Consider the following 21,383-nt stretch of genomic DNA (forward strand, 5'->3'; position numbering starts at 1 on the left):
CCTCCTGATGGGACTTACACTTAACACTTTACGTAGACATGCGTCCACTCCGTCTTCCATTCTCTCAGTGTCCTACACTGATGCTCCTATTGCCTCGCACCTGTTCATCAAACGTTTTATGAGGGAAACCGTGTTACACTCACCGGCTGTATTCCACCGTTTTCCCTCGTGGACTTTGTCGAAGGTCCTACAAGCTTTACAACGCCCTCCGTTTGAGCCCCTCAGGACTGTGCCTTTACGTCTGTTGTTGTTCAAGGTCTTGTTCCTAATCGCGATCAACTCGGCGAGACGAGTTTCAGAACTGGGCGCATTGCCTTTTGCACGCCACCTCTGCGTTTCTACAAGGACTCTGTTGTACTGAAGACTGATCCTTCCTTCCTCCCAAGGTTGATTCAGTTTTCCATTGCAACCAGGACATTGTTTTGCCCTCCTTTTGTCCGAATCCTACTCATCCTCTCGAGAAGGCTTGGCATTCGTTGGAGGTCCGCAGGGCTCTCAAGACCTACCTGTCTAGGACTCAGGATATACGACGGACCGAGGCTTTGTTTGTATCCTTTCATCCAAGGTCTGTGGGGCATAAAGTAGCCAATTCCACCTTATCCCGCTGGTTGCAGGGATGCATTACCTTAGCCTATGAGTCCAATTCCACCTAGCGTTACCGCTCATTCCACCAGGTCAGCGGCCACTACGGCTGCTTTTGCTACCAATGCTCCTGTTGCTGATATTTGCAGAGCTGCTGTTTGGTCTACCCCACATTCGTTTATAAGGCATTATAAAATAGACCGTTATGCCTCTGCCGATGCCTCTTTTGGCAGACGAGTGTTGCAACAGGTTCTTAATGAGGATTAGGTTGTGGGTGGTCCCTCCCTGTTATGGGCTGTTTTGGTACATCCCGCTTGATGGCATACCTCCTATGGAAAATGGACCATTGGTTTCACCTGAAGGGTGATTTTCATAGGAGGTATGCCATCACGACCCTCCCAGTCAGAGGATACCTAGATATTTTTTAGGAATTTTATATATACCTGTTACGCTATTTTATTACATTTATTAGTGAAGTCAAGACTGCTATTACTGTTATCTCGCTATGTTACAGTCATATTATTATGAATGTTATTATGTTATGTTCTTGCTGGTAGGCCCGTTGGCCTTTTCTCCTGCATTTTTAGATATCTCTCTTTGGACTCGCTGCGAATGAACTGGAGAGTGGGAGGGGCCTGTCGCCCCTAGTCTTGACTTCAGAAACATTCTTGCCTTCGGACGATAGGTGGAGCTATTACCCGCTTGATGGCATACCTCCTATGAAAATCACCCTTCAGGTGAGACCAATGGTCCATTATCTCACCACACAAGAATCCGGGGAGCTATAATTTACCCCTCACAGAGCTACAATTCCCAGCACCCTTAATAAACTACATTCCCAGGGTTCTTTGGCGGTGTGTGGAAATGTGCTTCTAAATGTATGATGTGCATATTCAGCCACTAGTAGTTATCTGACGAGACAGAATATAGCCCATGCAAAGTGCTGTGCCATTCAAGGCTTTCATAGCTCATGCTCAGTGTATTAAACAGGGGATTTTATATAGAACACAGACTGTTGCACATTTATTTTAGTCCGGCTAACAGAGTACTATCTGACAATCCCATTTAGCTGCAAAATGTAATTGTTTTATGATCAGTATTGAAACAAAAATAAAAGTGAAAAACGTGTTTTGGAAAATCCCCTTCTTGGCCTCCAGTGCAATAGCTAAGCAATGCTTCTTTCTGCTATATAGACATTGTCAACTTTTCATTCATGAAAGAGGAAAGACAACATATTGCTTATTCACATGTTGTTTCAGATATCAGGCCTGAGTTTTAAATGGAAACTGTGGCATTCAAAGGTTAACGGCCCGTCATTAATTAGTATAAACTTAGACATGCAGTTAACATAGTAACTAATAAGTGGACTTCATATTTGGGCAGACTGTGAATGGTTGCCTTACTTGCAAAGAGGTTAGGGCTATAGTCAAGGATAAATCTGAATTTCCAATTTTAGTGGAAAAGGGAACTGTTGATTCAGTAAGTTCATCCACTTCTTCTTTTTCAAAAATAGCTTTCATTGTCTCTTAGCCAGACTTAACGAGTGGGATTTTGAACATAATAAGGGAGGAATTGTAGGTATGGTTTTGAAAATAAGGATGTGGAGCCCCTGAAATGCATGTCTTGGGACAAGGGGTTGTTGCAGCCAGATTCTTTTTGCCTTAGGACCAAACTACATGTGATGGTAGCTGACCCATTTGTTTAAAACTGGGTCTGCCCCAGCCAAGTATAAAGCGAGGGGATGGGAGGCCATTTTTAGACCAAAATAAATTCTCTAAAATCTCCTTCCCATGCGGGGCTTATTTCTTCACAGTTGGAGTCTATCACCTAGGTGCTTTTCTCCTCAGTACCTGGCAAAACTGGGTTTGTACAAATTAGCCTGCCACTGTCATGTCATAAGAACATAAGAACATAAGAAGAGCCTGCTGGATCAGGCCAGTGGCCCATCTAGTCCAGCATCCTGTTCTCACAGTGGCCAACCAGGTGCCTGGGGGAAGCCCGCAAGCAGGACCCGAGTGCAAGAACACTCTCCCCTCCTGAGGCTTCTGGCAACTGGTTTTCAGAAGCATGCTGCCTCTGACTAGGGTGGCAGAGCACAGCCATCATGGCTAGTAGCCATTGATAGCCCTGTCCTCCATGAATTTGTCTAATCTTTTAAAGCCGTCCAAGCTGGTGGCCATTACTGCATCTTGTGGGAGCAAATTCCATAGTTTAACTATGCGCTGAGTAAAGAAGTACTTCCTTTTGTCTGTCCGGAATCTTCCAACATTCAGCTTCTTTGAATGTCCACGAGTTCTAGTATTATGAGAGAGGGAGAAGAACTTTTCTCTATCCACTTTCTCAATGCCATGCATAATTTTATACACTTCTATCATGTCTCCTCTGACCCGCCTTTTCTCTAAACTAAAAAGCCCCAAATGCTGCAACCTTTCCTCATAAGGGAGTCGCTCCATCCCCTTGATCATTCTGGTTGCCCTCTTCTGAACCTTTTCCAACTCTATAATATCCTTTTTGAGATGAGGCGACCAGAACTGTACACAGTATTCCAAATGCGGCCGCACCATAGATTTATACAATGGCATTATGATATCGGCTGTTTTATTTTCAATACCTTTCCTAATTATTGCTAGCATGGAATTTGCCTTTTTCACAGCTGCCGCACACTGGGTCGACATTTTCATCGTGCTGTCCACTACAACCCCGAGGTCTCTCTCCTGGTCGGTCACCGCCAGTTCAGACCCCATGAGCGTATATGTGAAATTCAGATTTTTTGCTCCAATATGCATAATTTTACACTTGTTTATATTGAATTGCATTTGCCATTTTTCTGCCCATTCACTCAGTTTGGAGAGGTCTTTTTGGAGCTCTTCGCAATCCCTTTTTGTTTTAACAACCCTGAACAATTTAGTGTCATCAGCAAACTTGGCCACTTCACTGCTCACTCCTAATTCTAGGTCATTAATGAACAAGTTGAAAAGTACAGGTCCCAATACCGATCCTTGAGGGACTCCACTTTCTATAGCCCTCCATTGGGAGAACTGTCCGTTGATTCCTACTCTCTGCTTTCTGCTTCTTAACCAATTTCTTATCCACAAGAGGACCTCTCCTCTTTTTCCATGACTGCTAAGCTTCCTCAGAAGCCTTTGGTGAGGTACCTTGTCAAACGCTTTTTGAAAGTCTAAGTACACTATGTCCACTGGATCATCTCTATCTATATGCTTGTTGACACTCTCAAAGAATTCTAATAGGTTACTGAGACAAGACTTTCCCTTGCAGAAGCCATGCTGGCTCTGCTTCAGCAAGGCTTGTTCTTCTATGTGCTTAGTTAATCTAGCTTTAATAATACTTTCTGCCAGTTTTCCAGGGACAGAGTTAAGCTAACTGGCCTGTAATTTCTGGGATCCCCTCTGGATCCCTTTTTGAAGATTGGTGTTACATTTGCCACTTTCCAGTCCTCAGGCACGGAGGAGGACCCAAGGGACAAGTTACATATTTTAGTTAGCAGATCAGCAATTTCACCTTTGAGTTCTTTGAGAACTCTCGGGTGGATGCCATCCGGGCCCGGTGATTTGTCAGTTTTTATATTGTCCATTAAGCTTAGAACTTCCTCTCTCGTTACCACTATTTGTCTCAGGTCCTCAGAATCCCTTCCTGCAAATGTTAGTTCAGGTTCAGGGATCTGCCCTATATCTTCCACTGTGAAGACAGATGCAAAGAATTCATTTAGCTTCTCTGCAGTCTCCTTATCGTTCTTTAGTACACCTTTGACTCCCTTATCATCCAAGGGTCCAATTGTCTCCCTAGATGATCTCCTGCTTTGAATGTATTTATAGAATTTTTTGTTGTTGGTTTTTATGTTCTTAGCAATGTGCTCCTCAAATTCTTTTTTAGCATCCCTTATTGTCTTCTTGCATTTCTTTTGCCAGAGTTTGTGTTCTTTTTTATTTTCTTCATTTGGACAAGACTTCCATTTTTTGAAGGAAGACTTTTTGCCTCTAAGAGCTTCCTTGACTTTGCTCGTTAACCATGCTGGCATCTTCTTGGCCCTGGCGGTACCTTTTCTGATCTGCGGTATGCACTCCAGTTGAGCTTCTAATATAGTGTTTTTAAACAACTTCCAAGCATTTTCGAGTGATGTGACCCTCTGGACTTTGTTTTTCAGCTTTCTTTTTACCAATCCCCTCATTTTTGTGAAGTTTCCTCTTTTGAAGTCAAATGTGACCGTGTTGGATTTTTTCTTTTCATGTCGTCATTTGAATCCCATCCTTCGGATGCCAGTTGAGCACACCATCCATATGTCACCTTGTGTGTTGTGGGACTGCTTGAAAATTTACAAATATATTGGTCTGTCTCTATTTGAATTACACATTTCTCCCCCACCCCCCAAATTTGATATGGATTATTGTTGTAAGTCCAAATGGGAATATCCTGGCTTTAGCTGCAGTGTTCATTACTGGATTTATTCTAAGATAAAAAACTAGTGGAAGTTGTTGAGGTCCAACACCAACTTCACAAGAACTACATGGAGAAACTTAATAGGTTGAGATGAAACAATGCATTGCTCTTCACATTCTTCCTATGTGAAATGAAAATAAATGATAACATAAATGGTAGTATTGTATACCAGACAAAACAAATATGATTTCTATGTATTGCATTTATTTTTACAGGTTGTTATATATGAAAAAGTGTTTTTTAAAAAAACAACTCACCAGTACATGTGAAAATGAGAAAATGAAACCAAAATAGTTGCACAGTGTTTTGGAGAGCATGTTTATTGAGACCTGTACATCATGAATAAAGGATTTTGCTATATAGCAATTAAGAGTTCATAAACAGATCAGTAACGGGGGGGAAATTCTTACTGGCTTTTGCAGATAGTTATGGTTATGTCATAGATTATGACTTATAAAACTGTTGTGATGATGCCGATAACCTCTATACTTTTCTCTGCCATAGAAATGGAGCCCATGGCACCTTGCCCAGCCTTTCCTGATCCAGCCAACGACTTTGATAGGAACATTCCACGTATCTGTGGTGTTTGTGGAGACAAAGCTACTGGCTTTCATTTTAACGCAATGACCTGTGAAGGCTGCAAAGGATTTTTTAGGTATGTGACTCCTGGCATTTGACATAATAGATGTACTCCTAAGAAGTTTGACCTTTGCCATGAAAACCCCTGCAGTTTACTTTTACCGCAAAGGCTGATCAGCAAAAGTCTTTCTCTTGTTAATGCTGGTGCAGTGTAATAGGAGAAGTACAATACCACCCAACAAAACTAAAGTTTAAGAAGCAGGCCCAAGCCAGGGTTATATTCCACTAAGCTTTAATCAGAGTAGACCTATTGAAAATTAGTGGCCAGTGGGTCTACTTTGAGTAAATCTTAGTGGAATACAACCCCCTGCCTTTAGAATTAGGCTTTAAGAAAGGAAGAGTATATACATGGAGGAGAACTTTTTGAGCTGCTTTGCCTTGAAAGTTGAAGTCGGGGGAAGGGGAACCCTAATCTGACTCCGCACAAAGCTGAAGTTGCTCCTGTACTTTCAGTGACCAGGGAAGCCAGCCGGATGCACATTTGCTATATAGTTTGTAGGAAACAGAATAGAAACAGATTAAGTTTGTCATAATGGGAATGTTTGAACAAATTCCATCCCTCATTCACAGAGACAGCCTGAACTGAGTGACATTTGCTACACTAGGTATCCTGTACTGCAAAAGAGAATGTTAAAATAGCAGATGAGAAGTAAGGATATGTTCGGTAAATTTGATATATTTCCTGGGGAGAGAAATGAAAGCCATTCAGAGTTAAGTAATCTCGTTCACTTGAAGCTCCAACTCATTTCATAGGCTTTTGGAGTAAGTGACACTTGGTTTTTAACTATGTCTTCAGCTATCATTAGGCTAGAAAAGTGATATATGGGATTCTCATGATATTGATAAATGCACTGTGGTCTTGCAAGAAGCCCCATCAGTGACCATGTTCTAATCCAGGGGTGGGGAACCTTAGGCCTGTGAATCAAATGCAGCCCTCCAGGCCTCTGTATCTGGCCCTCGGAACTCTCCCCAGGCCATACTCTTCACCAGCCTGGCTGCACACCCGAAGTATTTTTTCCTGTCCGGAATGTGTCCTTGGACTCTGACAACACCTCTTGCTTGTCTGGATGGATGATAGAGGTGTGTATGTGTAGAAACTAGCCTACTGTACAAAGGTAAAATGTACATTTATTGCTCCACCTACTTTTCCACTGTCCCCGTCCACCGCTGGCATGTGGTCCTCAGAGGGTTGCTCAGAAGGGAATGCAGCCCTCCTTCTGCAAAATGTTCCCCATCGCTGCTCTAAACCGCTGTCTCTGTCTATACAGACTTTTGATGTAATTAATGAATTGGCTATGGCTAAATGACATGGTGCTATAAAATGAAAGTTTATTTTTCTATAAAATTTTACTCAAACATTTTGGAATTGCACTGTGTGTGCCCAATGCTCCCCTGCTGTTTGAGAATGGTTCCTATGTTTGTTTTTAACCCAGGGGAAGAACTTCTGCGACTCCCTTAGTCAAGCAGCAACTCTTGTTTAGGACCTTTTTATACAGGAACTTGCTGTTCCTCCTGTTCATGGGGCTATTGCTCCACATGAGCCCCTGAGTTTTCCAGCCCATGTTGTGTGTTGGCAGGCAGGTTATTTCAGAGTACTGAGCACAGTACTGGGGGAGAGGGAGCAGGAGGACAACTGGCTTCCCCTCTCTTCTCAACCATGATTAAGAGGGAGCCAGCATTACATCAGTACTAGCCCAGAAGATTCCAAGACAGTTTAGCATATCTCATTAATGGAGTATCTATCATAATGCACCTTACTGTAATGATGACATAGGAAGTTTTCCTGGGAACTCTTGATTAAAAACAGATGACTAATAACAGGTGTAATTAAGAGATACTGGGTGACTAATTAGAGGAAATCTCACATGTACTTAATGCTGTAGTGGGACAGTAGCGTAGATACAGATTTACTGTGGACGTTAAGTAAAGCTGGAGTCCACAACAGCCATTTCTTCTTAACGTTATTCCCTGATGTCAGCATCTTTGTAGTGGACATAGCCACTTTTGCTAGATAGTTAGATGGGATGTTTTGCATACCATAGACCTTGCAGCCAATTTTCCATTTGGGCTGCAGTGCAGCCTGGCTAACTGGAACAACAAGATTTTCTTCAGTTACTGTTGCTTAAATGAGCAACTCATCTTTCATATGTGTATTTCAACATGCAAGGTTAGTGCCCCAGCTAATCAGTCATATGCTTTGTGTCCCAGACACGATAAACGTCAGTGTGTGCTATTTATCATCTTTGTGTGACACCAACTGAAACTTCCAAGGATCCGATTGCTGTTAAGGGATCTGATAAGGTAATGAGTGAGGCTTGCAGAGCTGAGTATCGCACTCCTGATAAAAGTTTTAAGGGAATCCCAAATATTCTTTTCAGAATTTTTCTGGAAATTCCATGCTAAAGGATTTAGCCAAGGAAGATCTTCTCCTTTCATGGAACCCAAGTTTGTAGAACAATTGTTTCCAAATTTCTGATAGTTCATGGGCACTGTTTTTCCAATTTAAAATTAGAGGCACATCACACCTAAACCCAAAAGGGCTGGGAGAAGGAAAACCTGAAGCAAGAACTCACACAGAGATGCAGTGGAAGGCTTCCTCTGATAGTAGGCCATTTTGCATTGAGTACAATTGGACAATTCATTTTCTCCCAATGCAGATACACAGCAGAACAATCTGGCCTCGGAGGAGACTAATTGCAAGGGGATATGCCTAGAGCCTCACTGGAGCATTTCTAGGATTGTGAAATGCTAACCTAGGGACCTTGCCTGACTCTTCAAGACCTTAGAGCAACCTTCCTCAACATAGTGCCCTCCAAATATATTGGAGTACAACATGTAGTCCAAAACATCTGAAAGGCACCAATTCCCATCAGTCCTAGTCAGCACAACTGTGCAAGCTAAAACTAAGGGGAGGAGTTGGCCAAAACACCTGGAGAGCACGAGGTTGGGGAAAGTTTCTTTGGAGAGAGAAGTGTGAACAGTGGCACTTCTTTCTCCACTGCCCAAACAGTTCCTTTGCTACCTTTATCTCTTCTCTAGTAGCGTCTCACAGCAGGTAGAAGAAAGAGGTAGGTGAAGGGCTGGCAGAGTTTTCAGGTTAGTTATGCCCCCTTGCAGAACCTTATCACCTGGCAATCTTTCAGTTGTTTTCCTTAGCTTCATGGTGTTCTAGTTAAGAGTTATTTTGGACAGGTTATCTCTAATTTTTGATGTTCTTGTGTTTTCATCTTTCACTGTAGCAACCCACCAGTTTCTTGTTGAAATGAAATTGCATCAGTATAACTGGAAGTTTTAAAAATTACTTATCTTTTAAAGGAAAAGCTCTCTCTCCTTTCCACTCCCTTTCATAAATTGCACCTTAATGTTAACCTCCAACATAGCAATTTCAAAATACATACAAACATTTTCATTTGGAAAACTTTCAAAGAGGGACTTCCGGGAAGGGTGACTTAGCCTGTGCCTGCTTTTGAGACGGGCTCCTGCCTCAAAAGAAGCTTATTCAGATATATCAGTCAGTTTTTTCTTTTTTTTTTGACTGATTAAACTTCTCCCGGGTAGGGAGAAACGAAGAGATTAACCTCAAAGCCTATTTTTGTTGGGACGACCAGATCTCATTAATTTATGGGACGAGGTCCAGCCGACGAAGGTGGGACGGATTTTTAACAGCAAGCTCTATCTGATAAAGCGAACGTTCACCTTATCTTCTAAGAGAGAACGCACTAACAGGCAAGCACCCTTCTTTCTATATTTTTCTTTTACTTGACTTAAATTGTTGCTGTTTAAAAGAGATTTGCCAGATTGATCAGTTTTTGACATCTCACTGGGGAGCCATAACTTCTCTCTGCTACGCACTAATTAATAGCTTATCTCTGTTTTTGTTGCAAAAAGCTGTCCTGGATTTGCATTCTAAAGATATACACAGAAGAGGGATTTCTATTCCAGATTTTTATTTTGAAAAATATTATACTGTTTTGAGACTACTCTCTTTTTGGTCTATTTTATTTTGACGAATCTGTTTTTTGACGATTGCCATTAATTGTTTCGATCCTGGGAACTGCATTTTGTTTACTTAACTATTGGAGAGATAAGGCTGTCTGCTCTGTTTATACTGTGATGTCACCAAGTTTGGAGTATTAACCCAATTGTTGCTGAAATAAGAAGTGGTTTTCCTATATTTTTCTTTTAAAATGGCAATTAAGAAAGTGGCTGAAAATCTGGAAATAACTATGTTTCAGAAAATAATGGATGAGATTGAGATAATGAAAATTGAATTGAGTAAAATGAAGCAGGAGATTAAAGATATAAGGGTCCCTGTGAGAGAGGTGACCCTGGAAGGGGTCCCTGTGAGAGAGGAGACCCCGGAGATTGGAACAGGGGTCCCTGTGAGAGAGGTGACCCTGGAGACTGGAATAGGGGTCCCTGTGAGAGAGGAGATCCCGGAGATTGGAACCAACGTGGAACAGGAACAAGATTTGGAGTCTATGGACTTTAGAAATAAAATCTATTGTTTGGAACTCAATGTTATCTCTGAAGAAATGAATGAAGATTCTAGAGATAAAGTTATCAATGGCATGGATAATCTTCTGGACTGGAATGATGTGATGGAGCCCAATATAGAGAAAATCTATGGAATTAACTGCAGCCATGTGACAATGGAAAAACTTTTAAGAGATGACCCAGTGTATTTTGAAAAAAAGAACAGAGATATGATTTTACAGCAGTATTTCAGCAACCTATTCAGAATGGATGGCAAGAAAATATTTGGGATAGAGGTAATCCCCATCAGACTCTTACTATATGACTATGGCTTTGACAGCAAGATTATTATGGAATACTGATAATGGAAGATTGGATATTGAAATTACTGGACTTAACAAGACTACTGAAGATGGAAGATGGAAAATGGAACTAATAGAGATAATAGAACAATGGCTACTGAAATTATTGAACCTAACAGATTCTGATGTGATGGATTAATTGAAATGTTTATTTTGACTATGGTTATGACAATAAGATTATCATAATTAGTAATGAGATGGATTAATCGATATGCTTATCTGGAAAAAAAAATTGATAGATATATTTCTTAAAGAATTGAAACCTCTCTTTGACTTTTTGTGGAAAGAATAAAGTAATGTTTATGAGATTTGATGATTAAGTAAGATAACTACTGGAGGAAAGTGATTTTATAATATGACTTAAGAGACAGGATTGTTATATATTATAGACTTATAACTGATTTGATCTTTGACAAATGGGAAGTCAATATTTTACTCTTTATTTTTTATTTTTGTTTTTTTTTTTTCTTTTTTTCTTTTTGTTTAACTATTTTTGATTTTGTTTTTTGTCTTTGAATGTTTTATGATTTTGTCTTGTATGTTTTATGAAAATCTGAATAAAAATTATTGAAAAAAAAAAAGGAAAACTTTCAAAGAGGATGAATGAAGAGCAGGGGGGTTTTCCCCACCCCTAGCAACTTGCTCTCTGTTAAAGATGCTGAAACCAGATTTGTTGGATCTACAAGTCCATAACCAAATATGTTATGAGCCTGATAACCTCTTGTTTGAGAATTTGGCAACCCCCATGTAACATGCCCACACTCCTTTTGTGTGTGTGTGTGTGTGTACAGAAGCAAGCCACTTCAGGCCCACAATGCACCAGTCCTCCTATGCCTTTCCTTCTCTTCCACCTCCTTGCTGCTGCTGCCCCTTTGGTCTACTATGGCTGTTGACACCCCCAGTACTCCTTATGTTTCCTTATGAATATTGAACATGCACAATATATTTTTAAAACAGTAGTTCCAGGTTTGTTTACTTGTGGCTATTTTCTATGCTATGCATGTATACTTCCAGAAAGAAGCATGACAACCAAGCCATAGATACTGAGAGCATAAGACAGCTAATGGCCTAGGTGTTAGTAGTCCGAGGCTGGAACTGGCAGATGGACAGATGTAGTCTGATCAATGGACAGTCTTTTTCCAGCTAGTATTTAAAATTGTTCAGTTATTTGATATATTTAAACTTGGCCCCCTTTGGCCTTCTGTGCTTATGAGTAATATTGCAAAGTTTTCCTCTGGACAGTTCCAGTGTATTTGAGGCTGAGAGCCGATTCCAGTTATCAAACGCAGCAGCAAATTGAGGGTAGGGGACTGTTTTGGTGAGTGCTCCACTTGCATGATTGTTATATTATTAAAGATCAAAGCTCCTCTTCTGTGAAAAGAAAAATGGCAAGTTTTTGTCCTTATTTTCTTTCTTCTGATGACTATATTAGTATTCTCAAACTTCAGGTCCTTTTAAAAGTTTATATACACTAAAAAGGAACCAAAGCTTGGGATTATATTATCTTGAACTCCGATTGTTCCAGTTCACATCTACTCCATCTCATAAGCCATCCCCACCTCACTTCCAGTGCCATTGTGCCCTCAACACATTAGCATGCTCAGAATTGTTGGACTATGTCACAGTAAAAATGGTGATGGAAAGTAGGAACCAAAGTGTTCCATGAGTGGGTGGATGGAAACAATTCTAGGGGACACCAAGCAGGGAAAGAAGTATGTACTAGAGAGCATCAACCATTTAGGTATCATTGTAAGAGCTGTGCAGTTGTGCAATTTGTTGCACACTCCCATTTCCTGTCTGTTTCGTTTTTTAAAAAAACCAAGTTTGCAGCAGCAAATATTACATCCACCATCCTGGGCTTCACTAGGTTCTTTGAGGGAACTTTCTGCATTTTTTTCATTTCTCAATATCAAGCCATTCATTGATTCTATACTCTTCATCTACTTTTGCTGCTTAATTTGAAACATTTATATCTTGCCAACAGGCTTCCTACATTGCTTACAGTAAAAAAAATTAACACACAATTAAAAACAATTAAGTAATGCAATGGTGACTGGAAAAGGCACCATTCTTCAACAGCTGAAGGTTCCACAGTCATCCCTGGGGCTGGAGCACCATCTTTTTGGCAGCTGCTTCCTTGCAGCAATGGGAAGGGAGGACAATAATGGTAACTATCCACTCCTTATATTTTAGATGTAACTGTTGTTGCTCCAGTTACTTTGAAGGATTGCCCACTTGTTTTCAGTTATAGTTTATACCGCAGCTATGGAATTGTCTTTGTTTTAAGTGCGTCTTGACTATTTCTTGAGAGCAGTATAAAGTATCTGTGTTTGGTAGGGTGTACTTTGGGACCTCATTTTACACTTCTGCATGGCAGCCTGGGGAAACCAGCGAAATTGTGCTTTACCCAGGTTGCCCATATAAAATGTCAAATGGCTCCTAACAGCTGGATTAGGCCAGTTTGGGTTAATCTTAATCTGTGATTTGAATAATACAATATTTTATGTTTATTGCCTATGGAAACTGGGCTCTATATACAGGGAACAAATGCATAAACAAAGCCACTGCCCATAGGCCAACAATCTTAACATAGACATGATGCATCAGGTGAAGAAACTGAAAATAGATTGTGAGAAACTGAGCTGAAGGATGGGAAAAGAAGAAATCAAAACAGATCAGTGAGGAAACACATGAGAAGAAACGTTAGATTTTAACTGTGTATTTTAGCTTGTTTCGTCTGCAGTTGTTACTTGCCCCATGCTTTAGGAATGGGGTGAATTTAATCTTCTTATCCTGCTGGAAAAATAGTGGAGGGCGGGGGTCAGGTGGTTGCTGCTGGAGTTGGCAAGAGCTTCCCTTCCCTCTTATATGAGGACTCAATAAATGCAGAGCTAGTGCAAGTTTTAAAAAGCAACCTTGTGTTGTCATCTGGAAGCAATCTTTCTCCACTCTTCCTCTTTAACAGGTGGTATAATGTAACATATGATGTGACATCATTGTGCTGTGCACTTCACTGCCAACGTAGTGATATGGGGCAGAGAAATTACCAGCACAACGACGTTGGGATGACTATGTTGTGCTAGATGTTACCAGGAAGAGAGGAGAAAAAGACACAGAGTGGTAGCTGCTTTGTATCTCTTGGAACATCTAGTTCTGGGCCATTAAATGTGGCACAATAGCAGGGGTAAGTTGCCAAGGAGGCTGGAGTTTCCATGACTCCAGACCAGCTTTAGGGTCCCCCCCCCCCAGAAAACATGGGATAAAGGCAAATACAAATTGCTCTGCTTCACATAGTGGTGGCTGCAGGGACGCCAGTGGCATGAATGATGCACAGGGTCAAGCCTGCAGCATTGTCTGACCTTGGAAGTAGATGAAAAATGTCAGGCAGGAGAAACCTGTACTAGGCTATTTTGTTTCAAAGCAACGATAATGACATCTTGAGACCAAACCAGGACGTTGGAAATGAGATGCCTGTCACATAACTACTTACCCTCTGGACATTTTCCTCTCCTAAGCATGATTCAAAGAGTTTGCCGAAGAACCTGCCCCTTCATCCTTTTCGTGAAGGCTTCCAAAAAAGAAATGCAAGAAATGCATGTCTTGGTACGGAGACCTGAAACAACAAAGTTCTCAACTATTTCACAAACACTGAGTGATCAAAATAGGCGTAGGTCTACTCGATCCTTCATAGTAAGTCTCTCAGTTTTAACTTTTGTGAAATGGAAGTTGGGAAACCATTTGATGCTGGCCTTTTAGTTGCTTCTCTTCTATTGAGAAATAGCTTGAATCCCTTTATAATCTTCAAACAGAGTGCATTCTCTCTCAGTATTCCTTGACGCTTCTTGAACTTTGTTCATATCAGATTGGTTATTATGGGTGTGAGATATTGTATCTATGATAAAATTAACAAATTTGATAAGAATCTGAGAAAGTAGAGACTAGATCAGGGATCTGTGGACCATCAATGGTCTACGAGTTTCATTCAGGTAGTCCATGGCATGCCTGTATTAAATATTCATATTGATTTTTTATTTTATATTTCTTACATTGCATTTTAATGCATTAGAACTAACATTCTATGGAATGTAAATTGTAATACAATAAAGTGTACTGTTCAAGTACTTGAAAGGTTGCCACACAGAGGAGGGCCAGGATCTCTCCTTGATCATCTCAGAGTACAGGAGACAGAATAATGGGCTCAAGTTAGAACATGCTCAGATTTCAACTGAACATCAGGGAAAACTTCTTAACTGTTAGAGTGGTACAACAATGGAACCAATTACCTAGGGAAGTGGCAGACTCTCCAACACGGGAGGCCTTCAAGAGGCAGCTGGACAGCCACATGCCAGGTATGCTTTAATTTGGATTCCTGCATTGAGCAGGGGGTTGGACTCCATGGCCTTATATGCCCCTTCCAACTCTATGATTCTATAAAAATACAATATAAGAAATAAAAGAAGGAATAAAATTAAAAATCATACAGCATCTAGCGCAGCACATTATAATTGCTACAACAGGCACAAAAATATCATTTAAGGGGCCAACAATTTTCAAATGGTCCATGTGGAAAAAAAGTTTGGGAACCACTGGACTAAATATTAAATTTATTGGGAAGTGCGATATTTTTACCATGTACTGAATATGAAAGTACAAAAGCAGAGCTCTATATCATATGCAATATGGGATATTGTTTCTTAATTTTATGTGTAGCATTGTTTATTTGATGATCCATATCTATCTGGTTTTTTCTTTTTCTTTAGGTGGGGTCTTAGGGCATTTCCAGATGGGCTGTTTGCTTGCACAAAATTTGGTGGTGGTTCTGCACGGTGTAGTGCAGTTATCTCATGTCTTTTCCTAACCACAACAAATCTAACGGCAAAAATGATGGGAAATTGCACAGGAAAGTGCAGGATAACAACCAAATGCCTGCAATGTTGTATAACTGCCGTGCAGACATATAGGGATGAGTGCTTAATTAACAGGCGGCATCAAATCTCAGTGCCAGTTCTGTGCAAACATACCAGCTTGAGTGCTCAATAAACAGCTGGTTTGGAGGCTTCCTCATACATTTTCTCAAGAGTTATTGATGTAATTTGGTAAAAACGTAATAACTATATTAAATATTTCCCTCCAATAAATTAAAAATCCCTCCTTGACACCTATAGCTGCTGGTTGGTTAACATATTTTTGAATAAAGCTTTGCTCATGTAAGGGTCCAAACACATACTTTAGTCTGGTGTGAGTGCAGCATTGAAGAAGGTTTCTGCCTTTCTCCTGAGCCTAAAGAAGGGTGAGGACTTTTCCTCACACTGTGCTAGCTCTGAAGACACTTTGTGAAGCAGTGAGAGCTCTTCCTGCTTTCCTGGGTATCTCTGAGGCTTGCCACAACAGGGATGAGTCCTCTTTCCCTCTCCCCAGTTCAGAGCCAGGGTGGAAGGCATTGGTTTACACCATGGAGTTGTATTGGGGCTGAATGCCAGTTCCTTGATGTCAAACAAGACCACAGCCCTTTCCCCTGGAGATAGGAAAGAATTAGCGTTAATACTATGGTGAGCATGAATTTAGTCTGGAATCTGGATACAGAAGTTTGTTGGAGGACAATCAGTATTTGTGTTAATAAAGGCTATCAGCCCCTTTAAAAGAAACAGTGGGAAATTATGTTAAGCATGTATACACTTTAAAGACGCTTGTCCCTGTGTTGTTCAAGCAATGAATTACAGAGGGTTATTTTAAGATTAATATAGTAAACATGGAGCTATAGTTTCAGCTCAATCTTACATCATTAAGGTCCATGATTTCTTGAATGCCTCTTTGGTTTATGCTTCCTGTAAAGGGAGGACTCTGAGCCTTAGTGGGTTCTTCCCATTTGGCAATGGAAGTTGTCAAAGATTTTGTGCATGAGAGATTCAAGTGAAATAGAGTTGACTGGTAAACAACTTAATTAAACTTCCTGATCTGCAAAGCAGAGAGTGTATAAAGTTTTTCTGGTGGATGGTGAAAACATGATGTAAATGTGCAAAGGACCAAATGATTTTAAGTAAGAATGCTCAAGCTAAGAGGACATGTGCAACCAAATGGTTGATTGGAGATGACTCACGATTCCTGGAAAATAAGGTAACTTCTGGTCAAAGGCAGGACCAACAGATGTGTAACAGTCACAGTTCCATTTATGGGTTCCTCTAAAGAAGCATGGAGACCTGTTCTAAGGCATGCTGTACTAAACAGTTTTTGCTTCATTAAAAAAAAGCTTGTCCACTTGGATCATCCATCTTTGGTTTCCTAGTCCCTTAGAAGACATTTTCAAGGCAATCTTATTTCTAAAAGTAATTTTGTTAAGTTAGCATCAGTGAACATGGGCTGGACAGTTGTGGCCAATGGTGCATAGCTACTATATTATTTTAAACATGAATTTCTACTTTATCCTTTCCAGTATTTGCTCCTCCAAATAGTGGCATATTTTTGTCAAACATCCTTGCTATGTAAAGTGTGATTTGGCTCTTATCTGGACAAGATAAAAATAAGGAACCTCCACATTCATTTGTTCTTGCCCCAGTTGTTAGTGCCTGAGTGAGACCTGCGCAAAGCATTCTTACGTTGCCCCGTAGCTTGACTGAGTTTACAAGTCTTTAATAAGGTTACATCACTGGATTGTTAATAGATGTTCCCCTCCTCCCCATCACCCTGAGCTGACTAAAATCCATTAGTGGCTCATATATATTTATAGGAGACTGAATTAATCTTGCTTGCATAGCCTCATACATCATGTTTATGCTGTGTAGTACATCAGTGTAGTACAGAACTAGGTGATGTTAACATAAATGGAGTCACAGCATATTACACTTCCAAGAGTGAGTAGCAGAACCCCTTAGTGGTTTTCAGCTTTGAAAGCTGTTGCCGATTGTGCTTTACATAAGGGGTTGCTGTGTGCACACCAGTGTGTGCTACAATGGAAAGTGTGATTGGAGATGCATGTCTATAAAAATGAACTTATGAGCCAGGGAACCATGGCTAGTTGCAGGTCTCTAGCACAAGCATACTGTGCCTGCCCTTGACTCTTCACTGTGTTCACAGAGATACAGTGAACAAACAGCAAGACTAATCTCTCTGGTACTGTGAATTGGTCCTGAATTTGCAGCCGGATTTGGCACACTTGTGGAAGATTGGAAAAGTGATAAGTGAAATGTTTGGGACAGTCATCCTCTCAACAATCCTGTGGAAGTATAGCAAGCTGCTTGTCTAAGCAGGGAAATAACTACTTTCTCATTAGTCTACTAGAATATCTTAGGTTGTGTAACTTTGTGGATCAGTGAGGTGGGCAATATATGTCCTGCACGTATGGCCTATTGGCTTATATCATATTAAGTATGCCAAGCTCACTCATGTAAGTACAGTATCATCACATTACTGCATGAGGGGTGCATGCCATGAAAGGCAGGGGAGCCCCTACAAAGATCTGGCAGGAGTACTGCCAAATTGACTTCAGACATCCTTATGTATTTATGTCAACCGTTATCTCTAGTTTTTAGAGAGGGGACTGAAGCCCAGAGAGATGTTTGTAAATACCTAATGAAGTTCTGGAACTTTAGAGGAGAAAGAAATGGAATCCAGAGGCCTAGTTATCTTCTCTTCAACTGGATCAGTTCAATTTCTTGGTGTAGGATACAAATTGTGTGTCCTTATTTATTTAGTTTTCTGATCAGTTGTATATAGACTTACAGAGCAATCCAATGCATGCTTACTCAGAAGTAAATCTCACTGTGTTCAGCAACATTGTGGCTTATTTCTTGGTCTAGCTGGATGGAGAATATTAATGCCTTCATTGTGAGAAGTCTATTGGTTATCCATTTGTTTCCAGCCAAATTCAAGGTGCTTGTCTTGACCGTTTCCATCCTTTTGTAGCTGGATCCAGGACTCTTGAGAGTATATTTTCTCATTTGTGTAAATCCCAAGGTTTTGAGATCTGATAATTAATCTTCTGTAGCAAGAGGCAAGCTTGCTCTTGCTGTCAGTTGAGGTTTGTCAGAGGGGGTCTCCCCTTCTTCCTCGTGACTTGTAGAACGCCTTTCCTTGTGGAACCCCAGATTTGCTTGGTTGCCTCCTTTTTAGAAGAGCCATTAAAAAAATGACATGTCTTTGGGAGCTGCTGTCTTATTGAGTCAGGCTATTGGCCTATCTAGCTTAGTAGAGCACCGCCCGCCCGTCTCCGCCACGTCTTCTTTGCCGCCACCCTTCCCCCTGGGCCTCTCGTCATCTAGCCCGGTTATGATGGTAGACCCACACGAGCTCTGGCGCTGGGGCCTGCCCCGCGGACAGATCCACCTCTTTCCTCTCCTTTCCTCTCAGAGCCCGCCATTTCCATCTCTCCTGCGGGCAGACCCACCCACACCAAGCAGGCTTTCACCTTTTTCCTCTCTCTTCGAGCCCCTTGTTTCCATCTTTGTGATGACATACGAGAGCAGCCTGGCCAGCCAGGGCGGGGAGTTTGTGGGCTGGAACATCAATCGCTTTATTCCCATGATCAAGTTGAAGTACTGCTTAACTGTGGACACAGTCTATGTTGGCAAAAAACTGGACTGCTCCTGCTCTCCTTCCTGTACCAGGACTGGCAGGTGCAGCACCAACAGGACACCCCAGTGGTACCATGCTTTGATGTCAACATATTGATGTAAGAACTAGTAGACATTGTCTAATTGTTAGGAATTTATTAGGAAATTATTAGGGAAGTGTTGCCTGTTATTGTATTGTCACTGAAAGTTGTTATTGGTGCTTTTAATAATGTTAATACTTTGTTATCTAATTTTTGTAAATTCTATAGTTTTTCTTGATGTGCATTCTGTATTTGTGTATATTTTTTTTAAGCCGCCTTGAGGGCCTTTTGGCCAAAAGGTGGCATAGAAAGGAAGAGAGAAAGGAAGGATGAAGGAGGAAAGAAAATAGTAGGGTTCGAATCCCCACATAGCCCTTGGGCCAGTCACTGCCTCTCAGCCTCATGAAAACCCTATTCATAGGGTCGCCATAAGTCGGAATCGACTTGAAGGCAGTATATTTACATTTACCAGTAGTGTAGTGGCAAATTTAGGAGCGCAGAGTCCCTTCATGACAGTGACACCACACTACCTCACAACCACATCCCTTCTTCCATTTTCCCTCTTCTCCCTTGCCCTCCTCTGCTAAAACAGAATTCCATAAGAGCCAATCAGCATGAAAGGGGAGGCTGTGGGTTAGCTACTGAGTCATCTCCTTTCACTCTGATTGGCTTGTACATAGGGACCTGCTTGGGACCCTCCTTCCAAAAATGTAAGGGATCGATGACCCCGGGCGACTACACCCCTGTTGTCTATACTGATTTGCAGTGGCTCTTCAGGGTTTCAGACATCCTACCTGGAGATACCAGGGATTGAATCACGAACCTCTTTCATTGCAAAGCTCGTGTTCTACTGCTAAGCTATGGTTCCTCCCCTCATGGTTTTAGTTGTTCATATGGTATTTTGTAGCAGCACCTACACTCTGGAATTCCCTGCCCATTGACATTAGGCAGAAACTTTCACTGTACTGTTTTCAGCACCTCCTTTTGTGTTTGTGCAAGCCAACCTAGATATGCAAAGTTGACAAATACAAAATATGTATTTTAACATGCAGTTTTATTTTATAATGTATATTTAACTGCTGGTTTAATTTATATTTTGACATTTTAGGCCCATTTGTTTTTAACATCTGGTTTTTATTGATAGTGTGTATTTTATGTAAACCACTTAAAGGTTTTTACAATTAAGCAGTATACAAATTATGTCAAATAAATCAAAATAAAATAGCTTTTAATGTTTTTGTTTTGTTATTTTAAAGTATTAAACTTATTAATATTATTAAGCCTATTATATAAGCAACTGGCCTAGTGTGCGAGCAATAGTACAGTCCATAGAGAGAGAGGTTTGGCTTTCTCAGTTTTTTAGCAAATGAGCCTGGAATAGTTAAATGTGTAGTCAGATAAAAATACATTTGGGATGGATGGAGCCAGACAGTTTATATGCCTGTGTTGTATAAAAGTGGCTAGGATGTCTGCTCTTCTGTATTTAATGTGTAATTTACTTGTCAGTATGCAGCACGGACAATATTTTTTAAAAATCCTGTTTTGTTGGATATTTTTGGTTTCTATTTCTACTCTGTACTGAAACATAAAATGAATTGTGACAGCTTTAACACTAGCCACAGGGTGGTGTTATGAATTGGCATGCAGTTCCATCCTCAGACATTTTACAGTGTCGTTAGATCATGGGTGGGAAACCTTTTTCAACTCAAGGCGAGGGCCACATTCCCTTCTAGACAACCTGTTGAGGGCCTCATGCCAGTGGTGGGCAGGGCCAGGAGCAAAGGTGAGTAGAGCAACAAATGTTAATATATTCATACATCCCTCTATCCTCCATCTAGGCGAACAAGAAGCATTGTCAGAGTTCAAAGACACATTCTAGACAGGTGAAAACACTCAAGGAGGGTGCAAAGCAGGGCTAGTGAGAGAAGGGGTTTGACTAGGAAGAGGGTGTGGCCCTAGGGAGATCCCAAGGGCCAGACAGAGAGGCCCGGAGGGCCATGTTTGGCTCCTTGGCCTGAGGTTCTCCATCCCTGCATTAGACCATACCTGTAAATGTTCAGAGAAAAGTGTCTCAAATGGCTGACTGACTGAGCCTGGGCATATAAGCCCATGAGAGTATGTCCATGGGATAAATGGTGAAAGGAAGCTAAACAGTGTTAAGGATAGATTATTTTATATAATAGTGAAGGAGATTGCCATTCTTCCAAGGTTATACATTGGACTGGTTCAGAGTCATATTAAGTCAAACTGTGGCTTAGCATGAATGTTGAAGCTTTGGGAGA

At 40.9% G+C, this 21,383-nt stretch overlaps 1 protein-coding gene across 7 annotated transcripts in view; it reads left to right on the forward strand.

The window, feature by feature from the left end:
* Positions 1-21,383, forward strand: part of VDR (vitamin D receptor) — a 123,405-nt gene that overhangs the window by 57,334 nt on the left and 44,688 nt on the right. For all 7 annotated transcript variants that reach the window (XM_061615016.1, XM_061615011.1, XM_061615012.1 and 4 more), the window contains one exon: positions 5,542-5,692. In XM_061615016.1, the coding sequence (XP_061471000.1) occupies positions 5,542-5,692 (151 nt within the window). The remainder of the gene's footprint in view (positions 1-5,541; positions 5,693-21,383) is intronic.

This window comes from Rhineura floridana, chromosome 3 (assembly GCF_030035675.1).
Source record: "Rhineura floridana isolate rRhiFlo1 chromosome 3, rRhiFlo1.hap2, whole genome shotgun sequence".
Classification (NCBI taxonomy): Eukaryota; Metazoa; Chordata; class Lepidosauria; order Squamata; family Rhineuridae; genus Rhineura; species Rhineura floridana.